Genomic DNA, 18607 nt, shown 5'->3' with positions numbered 1-18607 from the left:
TGATATATGTAGATGGTGTGGAGTGGCTTTTTTTTTCTAACACATACATATCTAGCATGTGTTCAAAAATTACTGGAGCGATGAAGGAATGACATTGCTTTACATAAGTGCGGCCTTTTTTAACGCTACACCAATTTTTTTTTTATTTTTTTTATTTTTTTTTTATTGCTTAGATGGATGGACGAGCTCACAGCCCACCTGGTGTTAAGTGGTTACTGGAGCCCATAGACATCTACAACGTAAATGCGCCACCCACCTCGAGATATAAGTTCTAAGATCTCAGTATAATTACAACGGCTACCCCACCCTTCGAACCGAAACGCATTACTGCTTCACGGCGGAAATAGGCGGGGTGGTGGTACCTACCCGTGCGGACTCCCAAGAGGTCCTACCACCAGTAATTACGCAAATTATAATTTTGCGGGTTTGATTTTTATTACACGATGTTATTCCTTCACCGTGGAAGTCAATCATGAACATTTGTTGAGTACGTATTTCATTAGAAAAATTGGTACTCGCCTGCGGGATTCGAACACCGGTGTATCGCTTCAACACGAATGCACCGGACGTCTTATCCGTTAGGCCACGATGATAACAGCATATTTCTGCCGCAAAACATTTGTGATCTACTTCCACTCTAAAGACTACCAGAACTAATTGAACAATGCTTTGAGTTACATCAAAACTATTTTTGCAGGTCACAAAGTATTGGTCATCATTAAGGAACCTGGTGATATCTCTACTGAACTCAATGAGGTCTATCATTTCGTTGCTGTTCCTGCTGTTCTTGTTCATTCTTATCTTCGCTCTACTCGGCATGCAGCTCTTCGGAGGACAGTTCAACTTCGAGGAGGGCACGCCGGCGACCAACTTCAACACCTTTCCTATTGCGTTGCTCACTGTCTTCCAGGTACTTACCCAATAACAAGCAATTAGTAGTAGATACGATATTAATAATTATAATAAGGCACATAATCATCATTATCCTGCCCTTCTCCCAGTCACCTGAGGTCGGCGCAACATGTTTTCTCCTTCCATACTCTTCTATCATATACCATTTCTTCGCTCACTCCCTTCTTACCCATATAATCTTTCACGCAATCCATCCATTTCTTCTTAGGTCTACCTCTTCCTCTATGTCCTTCCACATTCATAGTTAACATTCTCTTACCAACCCCATTTTCATTTCGTCTCATCACATCACATAGTAAGGCACATAATATCAACCAAATTTATTAACTTTTCGTAGTAAAAAAAACATAATAGCTCCCTTTGAGTCAATTTCAGTTTCATTTGCATATATTCTTTTTTGTCTGCTTTTTCCGAGCATTCAAATTTTTTCTTTTTTTATTGTTTAGAATCGAACTTGCAGTCCACCTGATGTTAAGTAGTTACCGAAGCCCATAGTCATATCTACGTGAATACCGCCACCCAAATTAAGACACGGGGTTTAATCCTTGTATATATTGAAAAAGGCTGTCTCAGGAATAGGCAAGGTGGTACTTAGGTAGGTGATACCTACCCGTGCGGATAAGACGCCTCACCTAGTTTGAAGACAACAATGATCGCTAGCTAATTAAGACAAAATAATGTGTCTAAAGGTTTAACCACATTCTTGTTTAGAAGATGTGACAACTGTTCAAAATGCGAAAAACAAATAATAAAAACAACAAAACAACGAATTGTTAAAGGGTTAAATTTTTGTGTAGATTCTCACAGGTGAAGATTGGAACGAGGTTATGTATCACGGCATCCAATCTCAAGGAGGTATTCAGAAGGGCATGCTGTACTCATTGTACTTTGTCGTTCTGGTCTTATTCGGCAACTACACATTGCTGAACGTGTTCCTTGCCATCGCTGTCGACAACTTGGCTAATGCCCAGGTGTGTATCTCACCGTCCGTTTCAGCAGCATTCGTTGGTTGACCTCCAAATTAGATTGACCTATTTAAAGTATTGAAGTGTATCGTTCTTTAGGTTTATCGAATGATGAATGAATTTCGATTAGGATGTCAACGAACGCAAAATCCTTTACATGTTGTACTATATGACGAGGAAGCTAATTGTTCTATTTGTGTGAACGTAAATGCTGATCTGTAAAATTCCGCTTTCCGTGTAAATGTTGCAATTGTGATATTTCAGGAACTGACAGCCGCCGAAGAGGAACAAGTCGAGGAAGACAAAGAGAAGCAGCAACAAGTAAGTAATTGCTTCTTTAAAATAAAAATAAAAACACGAAGACGATCACGGCAGTTCGCTATCTACCAATGCTTTCGAGTTCTGTAGATTCACTATCTCAATGTCATAGCATGATCCACTTCTTCACGAGCGTCTTTACAAATTCCGTGATTGGATATATCCGAAATTTCATGTGCGAAAATCTGTTCCGACTAATTAGGAATTGGAGAAAGAGATGGGTGCGTTACACGCGTTGGACGGGACTCCACCTGGAGTTGACTTAAGTCCGTCGTCGCCGGCGAGTAGGAAGGTAAACCAAGCGATGGTGGCTGAGCTATGCTTGATCGTGTGCTATCAATTTGATGACTTAAAATATTGTTGATATTCCATATAGACTTCTTCTTTATCGGTGCTTACTATGAGGCTTTTTGTCACAGCATGGCTAAATAAGCATGGTAGACCAAATCGTTTATCTCTTGAATTAAACTATCTTGTAATCAACACAACACAAAAGGCAATATTAACAATATTTTAAATAGATCATCATCAACGGGTCGATGTCGCTTCTGTGGGCTAAATTGTAACAATAGGTATTTTATAAAAATATTTGTCGTTTATACCAAAATGGTTAATTTAAAACAAAAATCATATTCATGTTATTTGGGATGTTTCACGTCAGTAAAATGCTGTTTTGGTTTAAGCATTAACATTTTCATAGCATACTATGAGTAGTTCGTATTTCCCATAACATTGTAGAAAACATTGTTTAGCTGATTTGAACCTTAATAAATATGCCTTAACATCACAGCTATTTTCACGATGAAAACAAAACATTCACGATCAAAAATTTCTCAGTAGTGCTGCGCTCACATTTGAATTTAATAACTCTCGATTTCCAAAGATTTCATGACGACGTGTGTTTTTTATTTCAAAATACATTTATTGTTATCAAAATAAATGTTATCGTTAATGCAAAACTTTTACAGAATAAAAAGAAAGAAGAGGCCAAAAAAGATGAAGATGAAGAGATACCAGACGGACCAAAACCAATGCTGCCATATTCGTCCATGTTTATTTTATCACCTACTAATCCGTGAGTTACTAAGATGTCTAGAGCAAGCAATATTAGGAAAATTGTATTTACTAAAGTAGATGGACTGACGAACTTGCCTACCTGTCATTAAGTGGCTAACTTCAGACGTGGAGTCGAAGTCCCAGATGCATTATAGACACATGACTGACTTCGCGCGAAAATGTCATTAGGAATATATTCTAGCACCAGTAGTTATACGATTTCATATTTTTTGTGAGATTGTATTTTATCACGTTATAAACTTATTATATTCTGCTACTGTGGAAGACGATTTTCGGCTGCGCTAAATAAGCTAAATAACTCTACGGTGTTTGAACACCGGCACAGCTCTATCGCTCGATACAAAAACACCGGGCGTCTTATGCTTTAGGCCACGACGATTTCTTGATAAAGTTGAGTCTTTACCGGAGTCCACAGGTAAATCATTTCACCTTGGAATTGCCGTCAACAAACTTGACAAGTGATGTCGAAGTGTCAATTATATTAAGAGCTCTATCTACCTGCCTAAAGAACTATTTCGCCACAAAAATAGTTTGAGGCTACTTGACCAGGGCATACTAATACTACTGGTTTACTTTTGGTACTACTACATTTACAAAACTTATTTTTAGGTTATTAAACTACCTTGCATTTTGATTTAATAAATTTATAAAGTAGTTCAGAAAATTAAATTACCTCCGGAATAATCGGTCTTTACCGGTGAATGTTTTGGACTATTAAAAGCTCTTGAATAAAAAATACAAAAATGATTCAACTTGTATTTTACAACTGATATTTTATTTCATTCGTTTTAATTTTGTGTTCAAGGACGACTATTGGCTTATCAATATTTTTCTTGTTTCAGAATAAGGAGAGGCGCACACTGGGTTGTAAATTTAAGATATTTTGATTTTTTTATCATGGTAGTTATATGTATGAGCTCTGCAGCTTTAGCAGCCGAAGATCCCGTACGCGAAAAAAGCAAATGGTTAGTTCTGTTCTTACATTAATTTCTTTATATCTATCCGAATATTATGAATATGTGAATATGAAGATACGTGTAAATAACCATTCCCATTAATCATCTTTAATAGAAACATCTTCATCAATCTTATGCTTAAACATTACTACATTCTTGTTTTGACTTGCGAATCCAAGGATTTTTTGCTGATAGGTCGAAACGCGTATCTATTTTCATCTTATGCTAAGCTGTAGTGACTAACAAAAGAACTCAGCAAACAAGAGAGTTCTTAACAATAGTCTACGGAACCTTTGGTTTTGTTGATGCCTAAAAGCAAAGGTATCTACAGTGTCATATGGACCTTAGATATATTCAAAGACAAAACAAAAAATGTGTCTAATTATGCAGAATGGAATGAAACTTTTGAATTAAATTTTTAATCATTTCAACTGTTTCGGTGGAAGACGTACCTACTTAACGTAGCATACTTGACTCATATTCACGACTTTCACGGTGACCGAAATATCATCTAATAAAAATCAAATTCCCAAATATTTTAATTTGCGTATTTACTAGTAGTAGGGCGTCTTATGAGCCTGCATAGATAGGTACGACCACACTGCCTATTTCTACCGCGAAGCAGTAATGCGTTCTGGTTTGGTGGACCGTCGTTGTACTACATAACTGAGGCTTACAATTCATGTCTCAAAGTGGGTGGCGGCATTAACGTTGTTGATGTCTATGGGCTCCGGTGCCTATTTGACACTGGGAGGGCCGTGAAATCGTTGGCTCATCAAAGTATTAAAAAAATTATGTATGTAAAGTTCACTGATCGAACACGGCCACTTAACATCTACGTATCTATATTCCTTAGGAACGAAATATTAAATTACTTCGATTACGCGTTCACGGGCGTTTTCACTGTGGAGATGCTGCTGAAGATCATCGATCTTGGCATCCTGTTCCACCCGGGTGCCTACCTCCGCGACCTCTGGAACATCATGGACGCCGCCGTCGTGATCTGCGCCCTCGTCAGCTTTGGCTTCGAGATCGGGTATGATGAATTCTCTCATTGCGAAGACATTTTAGTCAGCACTATTTTTAAGACAGTATAGGTTGTTGCCAATTCAAGAAACAATTCACAGAGTCAACTAACATTTTTTTACTTTCTACTAACATCTTTAACATTGCTTTGATTACACTGACCTTTTTGCCAAAACCTCTAGATCCAATTCAAATCCCGCAGGCTAGTACCATTTTTTTAAAGAAAATACGTTCTAACTCATGTGGACGAATAACTTCCATGGTGAAGCAATAATATTGTGTAGTAAAAATCAAACAAAAATATAATATGGAACATACTATACAATTGAGACGTATATATTTTAAGCCTCAAATTAGTGGAATAACTCAAGTTTTTACTGGTGGTAGGACCTATTGTGTCCGCGCGGACGCGGTACCACCACTCTGCCTATTTCTGCCGTGAAGCAGTAATGTGTTTCGCTTTGAAGGGTGGGGCACAGTTGTAACTTTACTGCAACCTTAGAACTTATATCTCAAGGTGGGTGGCGCATTTACGTTGTAGATGTCTATGGGCTCCAGCAACCACTTAGCACCAGGTGGGATGTGAGCTCGTCCACCCATCTAAGCAATTAAAAAAAAGTAATGATGTCTATGGGTTATGGTAACCATATCAGACCAGGTGTACCGTGAGTTCGTTCACTCATCTATACAAGAAAAAGAGATGTACCTGATTGCGAAATTTAATTTCTGACTATATCGTCATATCATCAGCCTATGGCTGGCCTGTCCAATTGCACACCATTGAGCATTCCAATTTATACCTATATAAAATTCAAAAGAAAAGAGGACGTGGGTACGCCTGCCATAAGATGTACCGACGACCTGTTGAGGTTCGCGGGGATCCGCTGGATTCAAGCATCGCGGGTCTTTGTGGCGAGGCTTGCGGGAGGCCTATGTTTAGCGGTGGACGTCTGTGGTCTGATAGAATAGAATAAAATAGATAATTAATACCTTATCGTTTTGTTTCAGGGGCGTTAAAAGTGGCGCGGGTCAGAATCTGTCGACGATAAAGTCGTTGAGAGTGTTACGTGTGTTAAGACCGTTGAAAACTATAAAACGTGTTCCAAAACTAAAAGCAGTGTTCGACTGTGTCGTGAACTCTTTGAAGAACGTCATTAACATTCTCATTGTGTACATATTGTTTCAATTCATATTCGCCGTAATCGCGGTGCAACTTTTTAATGGTAAATTTTTTTTCTGCTCGGATATCAGTAAGAATACGAAGACAGACTGCCAGTAAGTATTATTTGACATTAACTACACATAATTATTTAAAATAAAAAATGTACTCATCTTTTTTTGTTAGCATAGAGTTTTTTCGTTTCAATTTATAGATAACATAAATATGTATATATGTTTTCATTGGGGATTGTAAGTTTTTATGGTATTTGAAAAAATTCGATGATAAGCTTCGTTTATTTTTTATAAATAATTTTGTTATTGATATAATAGCTTTTATGAAAGTTTACTGGTGGAATAGCATTGTGGGCCCCTAATGGTAAGTACCAGTTACCAACAATTTGCCCACTTCTGCCGAGGAACATGTGAAAGAGTGCAAATCCAACTGAAGTTGTCCGCTTCATTAACAAGACGGAAGGCGGCATTTATGTTGTGCCGTTTGAAGCTCCAATTACCATTTAATAATAAGTGGGATATTCTTCTAAACCATCAAAATAAATGGTGCGCGCGTAATTAAATTTTTGTTTTGCTTTCAAACATTTGCCATAGTTACAACTAAGCGTGGTTAGATTTCACTGAAAAACATACAATTGTCATAACTTCATATCTTAGAATATAATTATCCACTTCTTCCTCTGGGTTTCGTGAAAGGCGATTAAAAGAGTCATTGGGTTCTAAAAACTAACTTTCTCTAAATCTAAATGTTATTAGTATGATAGTGGGATCGCGTTTCATAGTGCGTATTAAGAGCACGAGTAGGTACCACAATCCTACCTATTCCTGCCACTAATTTACTCGTCCCGTACAATTGAGCCTTCGACTGAGGGTGGATAATTTTTTTTTTTATTGCCTAGGTATGTAGACGAGCTCACAGCCCACCTGCTGTTAAGTGGTTACTGGAACCCATAGACATCTACAACGTAAATGCGCCACACACCTTGAGATATAAGTTCTAAGGTCTCAGTAAAGTTACGACGGCTGCCCCACCCTTCAAACCGAAACGCATTACTGCTTCACGGCAGAAATAGGTGGGGTGGTGGTACCTACCCGTGCGGACTCACAAGAGGTCCTACCACCAGTAATTACGCAAATTATAATTTTGCGGGTTTGATTTTTATTACACGATGTTATTCCTTCACCGTGGAAGTCAATCGTGAACAATTGTCAAGTACGTATTTCATTAGAAAAATTGGTACCCGCCTGCGGGATTCAAACATCGTTGCATCGCTATATACGAATGCACCGGACGTTTTATCCTTTAGGCCTTTATCCCATACAATTATCGACTTTATATTTGAAGGTGGTAGGCGGCACATACCTAATGAGGCAAATGTTCGTTCATCTATTCAGAGCAGTAATAAAGAGGAGTTTTAATTACAGAGGGTCGTACTTCGTGTACGAATCGAACAGCTTACTGCCGCGCATCCACAGGCGGACGTGGACGACGCAGTCCTTCCACTACGACAACGTCGCCTCCGCCATGCTGACGTTGTTCGCTGTACAGACGGGTGAAGGATGGCCACAGTACGTAACCTCAACTATCATCATCATCATCATCATCACCATCATCTCAGCCTGTCTACTGTCCACTGCTGAACATAGGCCTCTCCAACTGATGTCCAGTGCGGCCGGTCCGTTCCCACCTGCATCCAACGTGACCCTGTAATTTTCACCAGGCTGTCGGTCCAACTCGTAGGTGGCCGTCCCTTACTGCGTTTGCCAGTACGTGGTCTCCACTCGAGGATCTTTCTGCCCCATCGGCCGTCCGATCTTCGCGCTATGTGACCTGCCCACTGCTACTTCAGCTTGCTAATACCACGGGCTATATCAGCAATTTTGGTTCATCTATGGGAGATCATTTAAATTTAACCTCAACTAAATCAATGGAATCTAATTATTTTACTATTATTTTAATTACTCGAATAAACTTATATTGAATAAATAAAAAAAAATCTCAACCGTGTCGCACTCTTGACAGAGTGGTCGTAATCGTCATATAGTCTTGGAGTTATTAGGAAAATAAAGATCCTTTATTCCCTGCCTTTGTTTATGTACGTAATTTATAAAAATATATTTTTGAGGTGTCTCAGATTGTGCTTGTCGAACGTATTAAGTCTCTCCCAGAACCCGTCATGGGACTAGAACGATCTTTGCAAGTGCTTTCTCTCTCTCTAGACACCTCTTCGTCTTCCTAACTGCATTTCTATCAGCCCAGCGACCGAAATTCGACCATAATCACTGGCATCTCAAGACTTAGATTCATTTCATGTTCTCATTTGTTTTATTATTGAAAATGTAAAGAAGAATAACGGATAAGGAATGGATATTTTTTTTGGTATATTAAGCAACAAAGAAAAAGAAAATTAGTTAGGTATAGGAGAAGATAATGCTATTTGACTTTTTTTTCTTGTCCTTGTAGGCAGAAGAGCATACGGCCCACCTGATGGTGAGTGGTTACCGTCGCCCGTGGACGTCAGTAATGCCAGGGGCAGAGCCAAGCCGCTGCCTACCGTTACCAAATGTTTTGTCTTTGTCTGTTTGCAGCAGAGCGCTATGTCTTTGACACTGCTGATATGAGTGATGATGATTACTTAAAATCAGGTGTACCGTATGCTCCTCTTCCTGCAAAGGAAGTACTTCCTCTTCCAATAATCTAGATACAGAGATAAAGGCTCATCCTATTTCATATTTTGACATTAAGCAATATTAAATTGAGCTCTTTCAAAATAATGACATATTTCTCAATTTAATCGTCTTTCGCAGAGTACTACAGAACTCGATGGCCGCAACGTACGAAGAAAGGGGACCCATACAAAATTTTCGTATAGAAATGTCCATATTTTATATAGTTTACTTCGTGGTGTTTCCATTCTTCTTCGTTAACATATTCGTAGCTCTGATTATTATAACGTTTCAAGAGCAGGGCGAAGCGGAATTGCAAGACGGCGAAATCGATAAGAATCAGGTAAGCGATTTAAATCTGTTTTGTTATCTATACTCAAATATCTATAATTATAATTGAATTAATTACTCGGAAGATTTTTTTACTGATGGTAGGACCTCTTGTGAGTCCGCGCGGGTAGGTACCACCACCCTGCCTATTTCTGCCGTGAAGCAGCAATGCGTTTAGGTTTGAAGGGCGGGGCAGCCGTTGTAGCTATACTGAGACCTTAGAACAGATATCTCAAGGTGGGTGGCGCATTTACGTCATAGATGTTTATGGGCTCCAGTAACCACTTAACACCAAATGGGCTGTGAGCTCATCCACCCATTTATGCAATAAAAATATTAAAAAAACTTATTCGACTTATAGTCAACAGACTACTGGAGCCCATAGACATAACCTTGAGAGATAAAGTCGAACTGTTGTTCTGCACTTAAAATCGGAACCCATGACTGCTTCACGGCAGAAATGGACACAATTATGGTACTTACCAGTTCGGACGTATATAATACGCTCTACCACAAATCACTATCTACCTACAACGACCCAGCCTTGTTAATTTGAGAAAATGTTTTTTAAAAACGTGATAATATTATCTGTTGTCTCCAGAAATCATGTATAGACTTCACGATAGAAGCGAGACCTCTCGAAAGGTACATGCCAAGTAAAAGGGCGAGTTTTAAGTACAAAGTTTGGAGAATAGTCGTTTCCACGCCCTTCGAGTATCTCATCATGACCCTCATTGTCCTCAATACGTTATTGCTCATGATGAAGGTATGTATATGTCGTGGCTTCTGTATTTTAGAATTAAACGTAATTATAACAACGATAAAATATTGAAATCTCTCTAAAAAGATAATTAAAGCACTTTATAATGTGAAAAGTAGAAGACCAAAGATAAAGTAGTTGCTGAAAACAATTAGCCGACTCACGAGGCACGTACGAACATGAAATAGACTAGCGTGTTAACCCTGACCCACAGAAACCAGCACAAACACTTGAAACGTACTTAAAAGATTGCCGCCTAACGTGTTGGCTAAAGCGATAATTGTTGTACATGTCCATAGTATGTGTTGGCACTTAATATTATAATAATGTATTTACACTGAATATATTAAAGTACGGGAACCGCCCCAGAGACATTAAATACGAGGACATACACACTGACACAGACACACAAACACACATTCACAATTTTATGTACAAACTTGAATGTAGCCACCGCATTCCGTGTCGGTACACTGCATCGGAATGCGCCCTCGGACAACTACTGAGCCAATCCCGACATTCAAGGTGTATCGCTAACGTTATATTTTTCGTTAATCCTGTGTGGTTTTTGTTCAGTAATCCTTGTGAGTCCTTGCTTGCTGTTCATTTCATATAATGTATGTTGTATAAGTGTTTACTGCACGGAATATTCTTTCGGCACATTTATGGCATATGTTACACGACGAGCCGTGATCGTAAAGCACATCTCCGGTTAGGAACTAAGATGTGGCATGGGCCATATGTGTTGTACGTGTTGCATGATGTGGTTCAAACTATATGTCTAAATTTATTTATGTGGAGGTTATGCATGCTTGGTGGAATGGCCTACTGCCAGGCGATATAAATGGTGGCTATCGGCTGCTTCATTGTGATTGGGAACTATTCAAAATTATAATCACCAAAACATGATTCGATTTGATTGTATTATTGAAAATCTAAAATGAAGTCTGATCAATTCTTCTATCTCTTTAAATTCCCATTCGTTTAGAAACGAACTTATATTCAAGATACATGACGATTAGACGTCGATTTAATCAAGCTTTCACTTACCATTGTGTCCCTGTCAGTGCTCTTATGTTAACTCCGTTCCCCATAGAGTACATTCCTCGCAAATTCCTAACAACTTAATCAGTTTATTTATATACGTATGTACATGCTGTAAATTCAACTAACGATAGATCACTCAAACCTACATTAAAGTCCTAACAAGTTTTCTCGAGTACCGAATACCCACATCACAATACCTATTTAAAGTAACAAATGTATTTTCATTGCCTTGGGTTTGTCAATTACTCCCGGCACTTGATTACCAAACGGCAGTACTATCATCAAAATGACGACTACGCGGATTTCCTCAAGTATTCGAATATGGGGTTTACTGGAATGTTTTCCGTGGAAACGGTGTTGAAAATCATCGCTTACGGTGTGAAAGTAAGTACACTAACACAGTTGAAACTGATACATAGGCTATCAACAGAAACAGATACGATACATACAAATGTACTCTTTCTGTTCGTTTATTTAATATTGTGTTTTTGTCTATTTACATGACTGAATGGGAATATTACGAAACAAGTATTTTTAATCCCTTCCTAATTACCACCCGACTCTACTATCTCTCTGAACATTTTATAAGAGTATTTATTTGCACTGTCGAGCATGGCTTTGTCTACTGCAGCATGCTGCACGTTCTATTGTGCACGTGTTTTTTTTTCAACGCTGCTGGCAAATGTTTCCTGTTGAATTAAGGTAAGCGGTAATGAGTGCTTCGATCAAAAGTTTTCTGGACCGTGACGTTGTAAAGGTATGTAAAGATTCTTAATTTTTTTTTTTATATTTTAACTTTCTAAGCTTACGGAATGAAATACGTGTTCGGCTTTTACACTGGCTCTGCATGAACGGCATGCGTGGATGTGCACCACAGACCCACTGAAACACAATGACACGCTCACAGAACGACACCGATACGAATAAATCGGGGAAAAGACACTCACAAAACTGCGACACTCACGTTCAAGCCATGGAATATAATATTATTATATTGTGATTTGAATTTTTAAAGCCAAATGCTAGAAGACGATACAGAATGGCGATTTCGATGTTCGAGATTTTATATTCTGAAATCGCAAATCAACGAAAAAATGATATGAAATGTGCGGATCGGTTTAGCATTTGGCCGTGATTGATTTTTACATATTTTATTTATATTAAATTTAAAAAGAACATTGGTATTTTGTGGTAGTTTCACGAGGCTCCACCACTACTCATGGACTCGTTAACATTCATGAATCTGGTCTTTACGATCTTCTTCCTTCTCGAGACTGTACTGAAGCTGATCGCCTTCGGTTGTACGGTAAGAATAAGACACAGATGTAATTTTATTTTATTTTGTTTTTATATTTTACAAAACACGGTTTGTTGTTTTTGTTTTAAGGTAATTCGTCGCCGAACCGTGCGCGTTTCATTTTGATAAATTTATCAGAGAGCAAATATTTTGACATCACCATCATTATCTTAATTTTCATTAAATATTCCGGAGATGCTTTAACTAACGAATGTTGTGTACATACAATCTCGAAGCTGTTTCGATCTACCATATGAATATTTGCTCGTAACATAGTCGTTATGATTTTTTAGATTAGCGTTCAATATTCAATACTGACTTGAATATTTACATGCATAGAAGTCGTTTTTATAGAGAGTTTGCGATCCGCTTATTTTAAACCACAGGAATCAAATAAAAGATTTTGTTTTATAATTAATATTTTAGGTGACGACCATTTTTGAATTTATCGTTCATTAATTTTATAGAGAGACTCCTAGCTCCTGTCCTGTATCATTTTATTCCTCAGAATTCAATAAATAATACATGTGCGAAATTATGGCCATGATAGAAAGTGTACATTTGTATTTGAGAATTTTCAATCGATTTCTGCTTTTATTTCCTAACTTAACCTAAATTATATTTTGATAAATTTTCAAAAAGCCACTCATTAGGTACGTAAGGCCCTCTTAATAATAATTTTGCAATAAAGTGGAAAATATTATATAATTTATGTACTCATTTTAATTTATCGATTACTTTATATTTCAAAGAAATTCAAATATGTTGTTACTTGATATCAAATCTGAAAAATTTACTTAAACTTAAATTTTATTTTAATGAACTTAATGCAAATTTATTAAGACGTTTTTGTGTTTCCAGAATTTTTTCAAAGACCCGTGGAATACTTTTGACTTCATCACGGTCATTGGAAGTATTATTGACGCCCTAATTATGGAGTTTGGCGTAAGTATGCCTTATTTTAATTACGAGTATACTTTAAACAGCTCTACATCAAGTCTCTGATATTTCACTTAACACGTGTTCTGATTTTAAGAGCTTCAATGTTTAAATTATTTTTTATATTTTTGTAAGTTTCATTCGAATTAAAGTGAAGATAAACATATCCTGATTACAGACTGACCTTGCTGAAAATTGCGCTGACCTATCGTGTCAGCAGGTAACGAAACAAATCCAATAGCTAATGACGTTTAGATATATTTGCCAGATTGTATACTGATCTAGACAGTGTGTTAAATAATTTGTTTGTTAATTAACATCAAAATATGTAGTGCTAGATTATTTTAGAAAACCATAACTTTTACGATATCTAGTGATTTTTGTAGCTCAATGTACGATCCGAATACTATAGGGGTTTTTAATATTTCTAGTCGTAAACGTTAAATATTATGTGGTGATTTGTTAGAGTATTTATATGTAAATAACTCTGCTAGATGCCATTCGTTCGTCATAATATCCAAATAGTTCTAAAGTTACCTAGTATGTACAATAAAGTAGTCGATAACTTTACTAATTGAATGTTTTATTTTATTACAAATTACATTGCTGTTTTAGAAATTTTAATCGATCTAATTATAGTTTCGAATACTTCTTTGTAACTAATAGTTTTTTTAAATAGTTTGCGTGGAAAGCAGTCCATCATCTTAACCGATTTGAATATTTATATATATTTATTATTCTGTAGTCGTATGTGCTGACCCCCACCTAGTGGGATAAGGTGGAGAAAAAGAAGATTCTTTAGTCGTATATCGTTTGTTTGATAGTATTTGTATATTAGAGGATTGCGTTTTTAGGAGAACACTTTCAACGTCGGCTTCCTTCGCTTGTTTCGGGCCGCTCGACTGATCAAGCTGCTCAGACAGGGTTACACCATCCGGATACTTCTCTGGACGTTCGTGCAGAGTTTCAAAGCCTTACCCTACGTGTGCCTTCTCATCGCGATGCTGTTTTTCATTTACGCCATCATCGGAATGCAGGTACGTACTTTTGTATGCAATATTTTATCACAAACGTGTAACCAGTAACTGTAGTGGCCAAGGGCTCAAAGGTATATGCTGCGTCGAGAAAATATTAAATACGACAATGGTTGCTAGAAATTTACCGGAGTTGATTAAGAGAAAATATATTAGAAAGTATTGTTTAAAAATAGCAAATAGAATCTTAAATAGAAACAAGAGTCGCCCGCTGGCAGCCGAACAGAGCGGACGGGTATTTGGACGTATAACGTATATCTATCTGAATACGCGAGTGATTGCGCACGTGTCTATAATTTGGTTTTTGTTTTATTCAAATATTGTTTTGTGTTACCTTCAATCGAGGACGGGATTATTGACTAAATCGGGACTGCGCTCGGGCGCAGTCCGTCCGTATTCTGGTCAATGAGGTGTACGACTATAATCCTAGTGCACTATGAGTGAAAAAGCAAACGAGACTGTTGAGAGCAACAAGATGGAAGCTAATATGAGTAGACAAAATATGGAAGATGAACGAATACAATCAAGAAGAAATGAAGACGAAGAAAGTATTGATGAACAGCACAATAAATCTGGAGAAGTAGAAGAAGAAGACTTGATGGAGACTGAGTACAATATTAGACAAAATGAAGAGAATGAAGAAGATTGGACAGTAGTAAAGAGGTCCAAGGCAAAACGCTGGAAACCGAACTCCGTTGATGTTTGCATCTCGAGCAAAAATCAGCTACCAAAACAATTCGCATTGGCCAAATTATTTCATCGACTTAATATTGGTGGTATAACTCGTGTGAAATATATTAATGCTTTTAAAGTCCTTCTAGCATTTGAGGACATAGCTTTTTCCGAAAAATTCGCGGCATGTCCTGAAATTCAAGAACAAGGCTGGAGGATTCAAAATTCATGGGAAGTAAATATCTCTTATGGAATTGTCAAAAACATGGAAATAGGCATATCTGAGGATGACCTTATGGAAAACATTAGGACCAGCAATAATTGCGAAATAGTAGCGATCAAACGATTGAATAAACGGAACCCGGCTTCGCCAGGATGGATAGACAGTGAAACCATTCGCCTCAGCTTCAAGGGTAACTCACTTCCGGAATATGTATATTTATTCAATACAAGGGTAAAAGTCGAAGCATATATTTTCCCCGTAACACAATGCTCAAATTGCTGGCGTTTTGGTCATAGTGCCAAATATTGTCCTTCTACAAAAATATTCTGCCCTAAATGTGGGAAACATCACCCTAATTGCGAGACCAATTCCTTCAAATGTATAAATTGTAAAGGTAACCATATGGCCCTAGCTAAGACCTGCCCAATATATTTGAAGGAAAGAAGAATAAGAGAAATCATGTCGGAATTTAACTGTACGTACCGCAAGGCTTCATTGATGTACGTACCACCTTTTTCACCAGCTGTTCACAGAGAAACGAGTGAGAATATCACTTATACAACGCAGAACACTACCTTTCCTACTGACCCACGTAATAAGAATTCATATGCATCCGTCGTGTCTAAGATAACTCAAGATGAAAATAATACACTTTTTTCTAACGAACATTTGAAGAGTTCCAAAAAAAATAAAAGAAAATCTAAAAAAAGGAAGCAGCGTTTTTCGTCGGATCAGTCCATTCATGATTGGGATGCGTCATCACAAGCGTCGGAGACCAGCTCTGATACTAGTGGACCTATCAAGGAGGGAAATCAAGACGCGGGGCAGGCGGGGTCCTGTCACCCGCATATACCTTCTACTTCAACGACGCAAGATCCTAAACCACAAACGATACTACACGATACATCTAAATATTTTCGACGTGACCGTACTAGGAAGACTCACTCGGGGTCTGATATTTCAATTATGGAGGTTCTGTACAAACTTAAAGAGGTAGTATTTTGCAGTAATAAGCCTTGGAGTGTTAAATTCAAACTATGTATCAATTATCTATTAGACTGGACGATTAATGTAATGTTAATTAATTTACCAGATGCATCAACGTTTAAAAAGTGGTTTACTTTAATTTTCGATTCTATCAATGGCTAACGGATCTGACAAAATAATTAATTTTAAACTAATTCAGTGGAATGCACAAAGTTTGAGGCCCAAGCTTCTAGATTTCAAACATCTTTTAAATCAAGAAAAAATTCATGTCGCTGTTGTTAGTGAATGTTGGTTGGAGCCACAAAGCGAATTAAGAGTTAGTGGTTACAATATTTTTAGAAAAGATCGGTGCGATGGTTACGGCGGTGTCTCAATTTTTTGTCACAAATCCATTAGATCACAATTAATACAAACTAACATAAATTCTGGGATAGAAATTATTTCTGTTAGGCTATTTAACTGTAATTATCTAGAAAGTATTATTGGAATTTACTGCCCACAATCGGTACGTACAACCCGTAGAGATTGGGAAGCTATCTTTTCCCAATTTACCAGTAACTCTTTAATTTTGGGGGACTTTAATGCCCACCACCTGACCTGGTCATATAAGACAGATAGCAGAGGGTCCCAACTGTTTGACATTGTAAACGAATGCAATTTAATTTCTCTAAATGATGGTAGTCACACACGCATTAAATTGGTAGCTGGAAATTTACAATGTAGTAGCCCTGATATATCTTTCGCCTCTCCAGATATAGCTTTCAAATTTAATTGGCAAGTATCAAATGAGACTTTAGGAAGCGACCACCTGTGTATTAAAATTACTTCAGCATTTCGTTGTTCTTCAAATTCTTTTAAAAAACGAAATTTTAAAGCAGCCAATTGGACAGAATATAGTAGCCTGTTAACGGACTCTTTCGCTGAATTTACTCTTCCGGATGAGCCTTTTACTGGTTATAATTTATTTATTGACACGATCAATAAAGCGGCAGATAAGTGTATCCCATCTATTAAGTTTTGCACAGATCCTTGTGCTAAGTTTGCCCCAAAACCTTATTGGAATCCAAATCTATCGAAATCTATTGCTTTACGTAGACGCGCGCTTGCTACTTTCAGGAAAAATCCTATTCCGTCAAATTTGATCATTTTAAATGACTGTATTAGGGAATCACAAAAACTTTTAAGGAAAGCTTCTGGAGAACATTGGCACGAATTCTGTGATTCCTTAAATGAAGTTTCACATACGAGTGAGTTGTGGAGCAAAATGAAATGGCTGAAGGGATACAAATCAGAGAGAGCTTACGTTGACCCAACTAAAGCCGAAACGCTACTTAATAATTTGTGTCCTCTGTTTGTTCAATCATGTCAACCTATATTCGTTTCATCGAATCCTTTCTTAGAGGCTCCAATTACTTTAAATGAGTTAGAGGTAAATATAAAATCAAAAGATACCGCCCCTGGATGGGATGATATATCATTTTCTATGATTAAGCGATTACCTCTTAAAGGCAAACAAATACTGCTCTCTTTGTACAATAGCTTTATCTTTGGAGGCATTATTCCTGATCAATGGCGTGAGATTTATATTTTTCCGATTCCAAAACCAGGTCGTGATCCGTCCTCCGCTTCTTCTTTGCGACCTATTTCTCTTATGTCATGCGTGTGCAAAGTGTTTCATCTAATTTTATGCAGAAGATTGGAATGGTTTCTGGAAAAAAATAACATTTTCTCTAATGAAACAGTAGGTTTTCGTAAATCAAGGTCTTGTCTAGATGTTTTAAGCCGAATGGTTTCAAGAGTTCAGATTGGTTTTTCTAGAGACAATTTCACCATGGCTTGTTTTCTCGACCTGGATAACGCTTATAATAATGTTGAAATCAATGCTTTACTTAATAAACTAGATGGTCTTGGGGTAGGGGCAAAATTCTGTTTATATTTGTGGAAATTTCTAAGCCTACGGGTTTTAAAAATCAAAACTGATGACTCGTACATTAGCAGACATACAGGACGAGGTTTAGCTCAAGGCGATCCTTTATCACCTCTATTGTTTAACGTAGCAACTTACAAAATTTGTCATATTATTCAAGATATATGTGTAGCCCAATATGCTGATGACTTTGTCCTCTATGTAACAGACAGCGATATGAATACGGCTAGAAACCGTCTGCAAAGATCTCTCAACCTTGTAATAAAAAATCTAGATGAATTGGGCCTTAACATTTCT

The 18607-nt window shown here is 37.4% G+C and overlaps 1 protein-coding gene across 1 annotated transcript in view; it reads left to right on the top strand.

Moving 5' to 3' along the window:
* Window positions 1–18607, top strand: part of LOC100306947 (cacophony) — a 57132-nt gene that overhangs the window by 18650 nt on the left and 19875 nt on the right. The window contains 14 exon segments of the mRNA XM_062672438.1: window positions 698–910; window positions 1710–1883; window positions 2142–2198; window positions 2398–2487; window positions 3164–3270; window positions 4115–4237; window positions 5085–5264; window positions 6263–6529; window positions 7853–7996; window positions 9236–9437; window positions 10026–10190; window positions 11505–11615; window positions 13390–13473; window positions 14322–14504. Of these exon segments, the coding sequence (XP_062528422.1) occupies window positions 698–910; window positions 1710–1883; window positions 2142–2198; window positions 2398–2487; window positions 3164–3270; window positions 4115–4237; window positions 5085–5264; window positions 6263–6529; window positions 7853–7996; window positions 9236–9437; window positions 10026–10190; window positions 11505–11615; window positions 13390–13473; window positions 14322–14504 (2100 nt within the window).

This window comes from Bombyx mori, chromosome 15 (assembly GCF_030269925.1).
Source record: "Bombyx mori chromosome 15, ASM3026992v2".
Lineage (NCBI taxonomy): Eukaryota > Metazoa > Arthropoda > Insecta > Lepidoptera > Bombycidae > Bombyx > Bombyx mori.
Note: the sequence above shows the minus strand (reverse complement) of the source record. Positions and strands in the feature narration are given on the sequence as shown.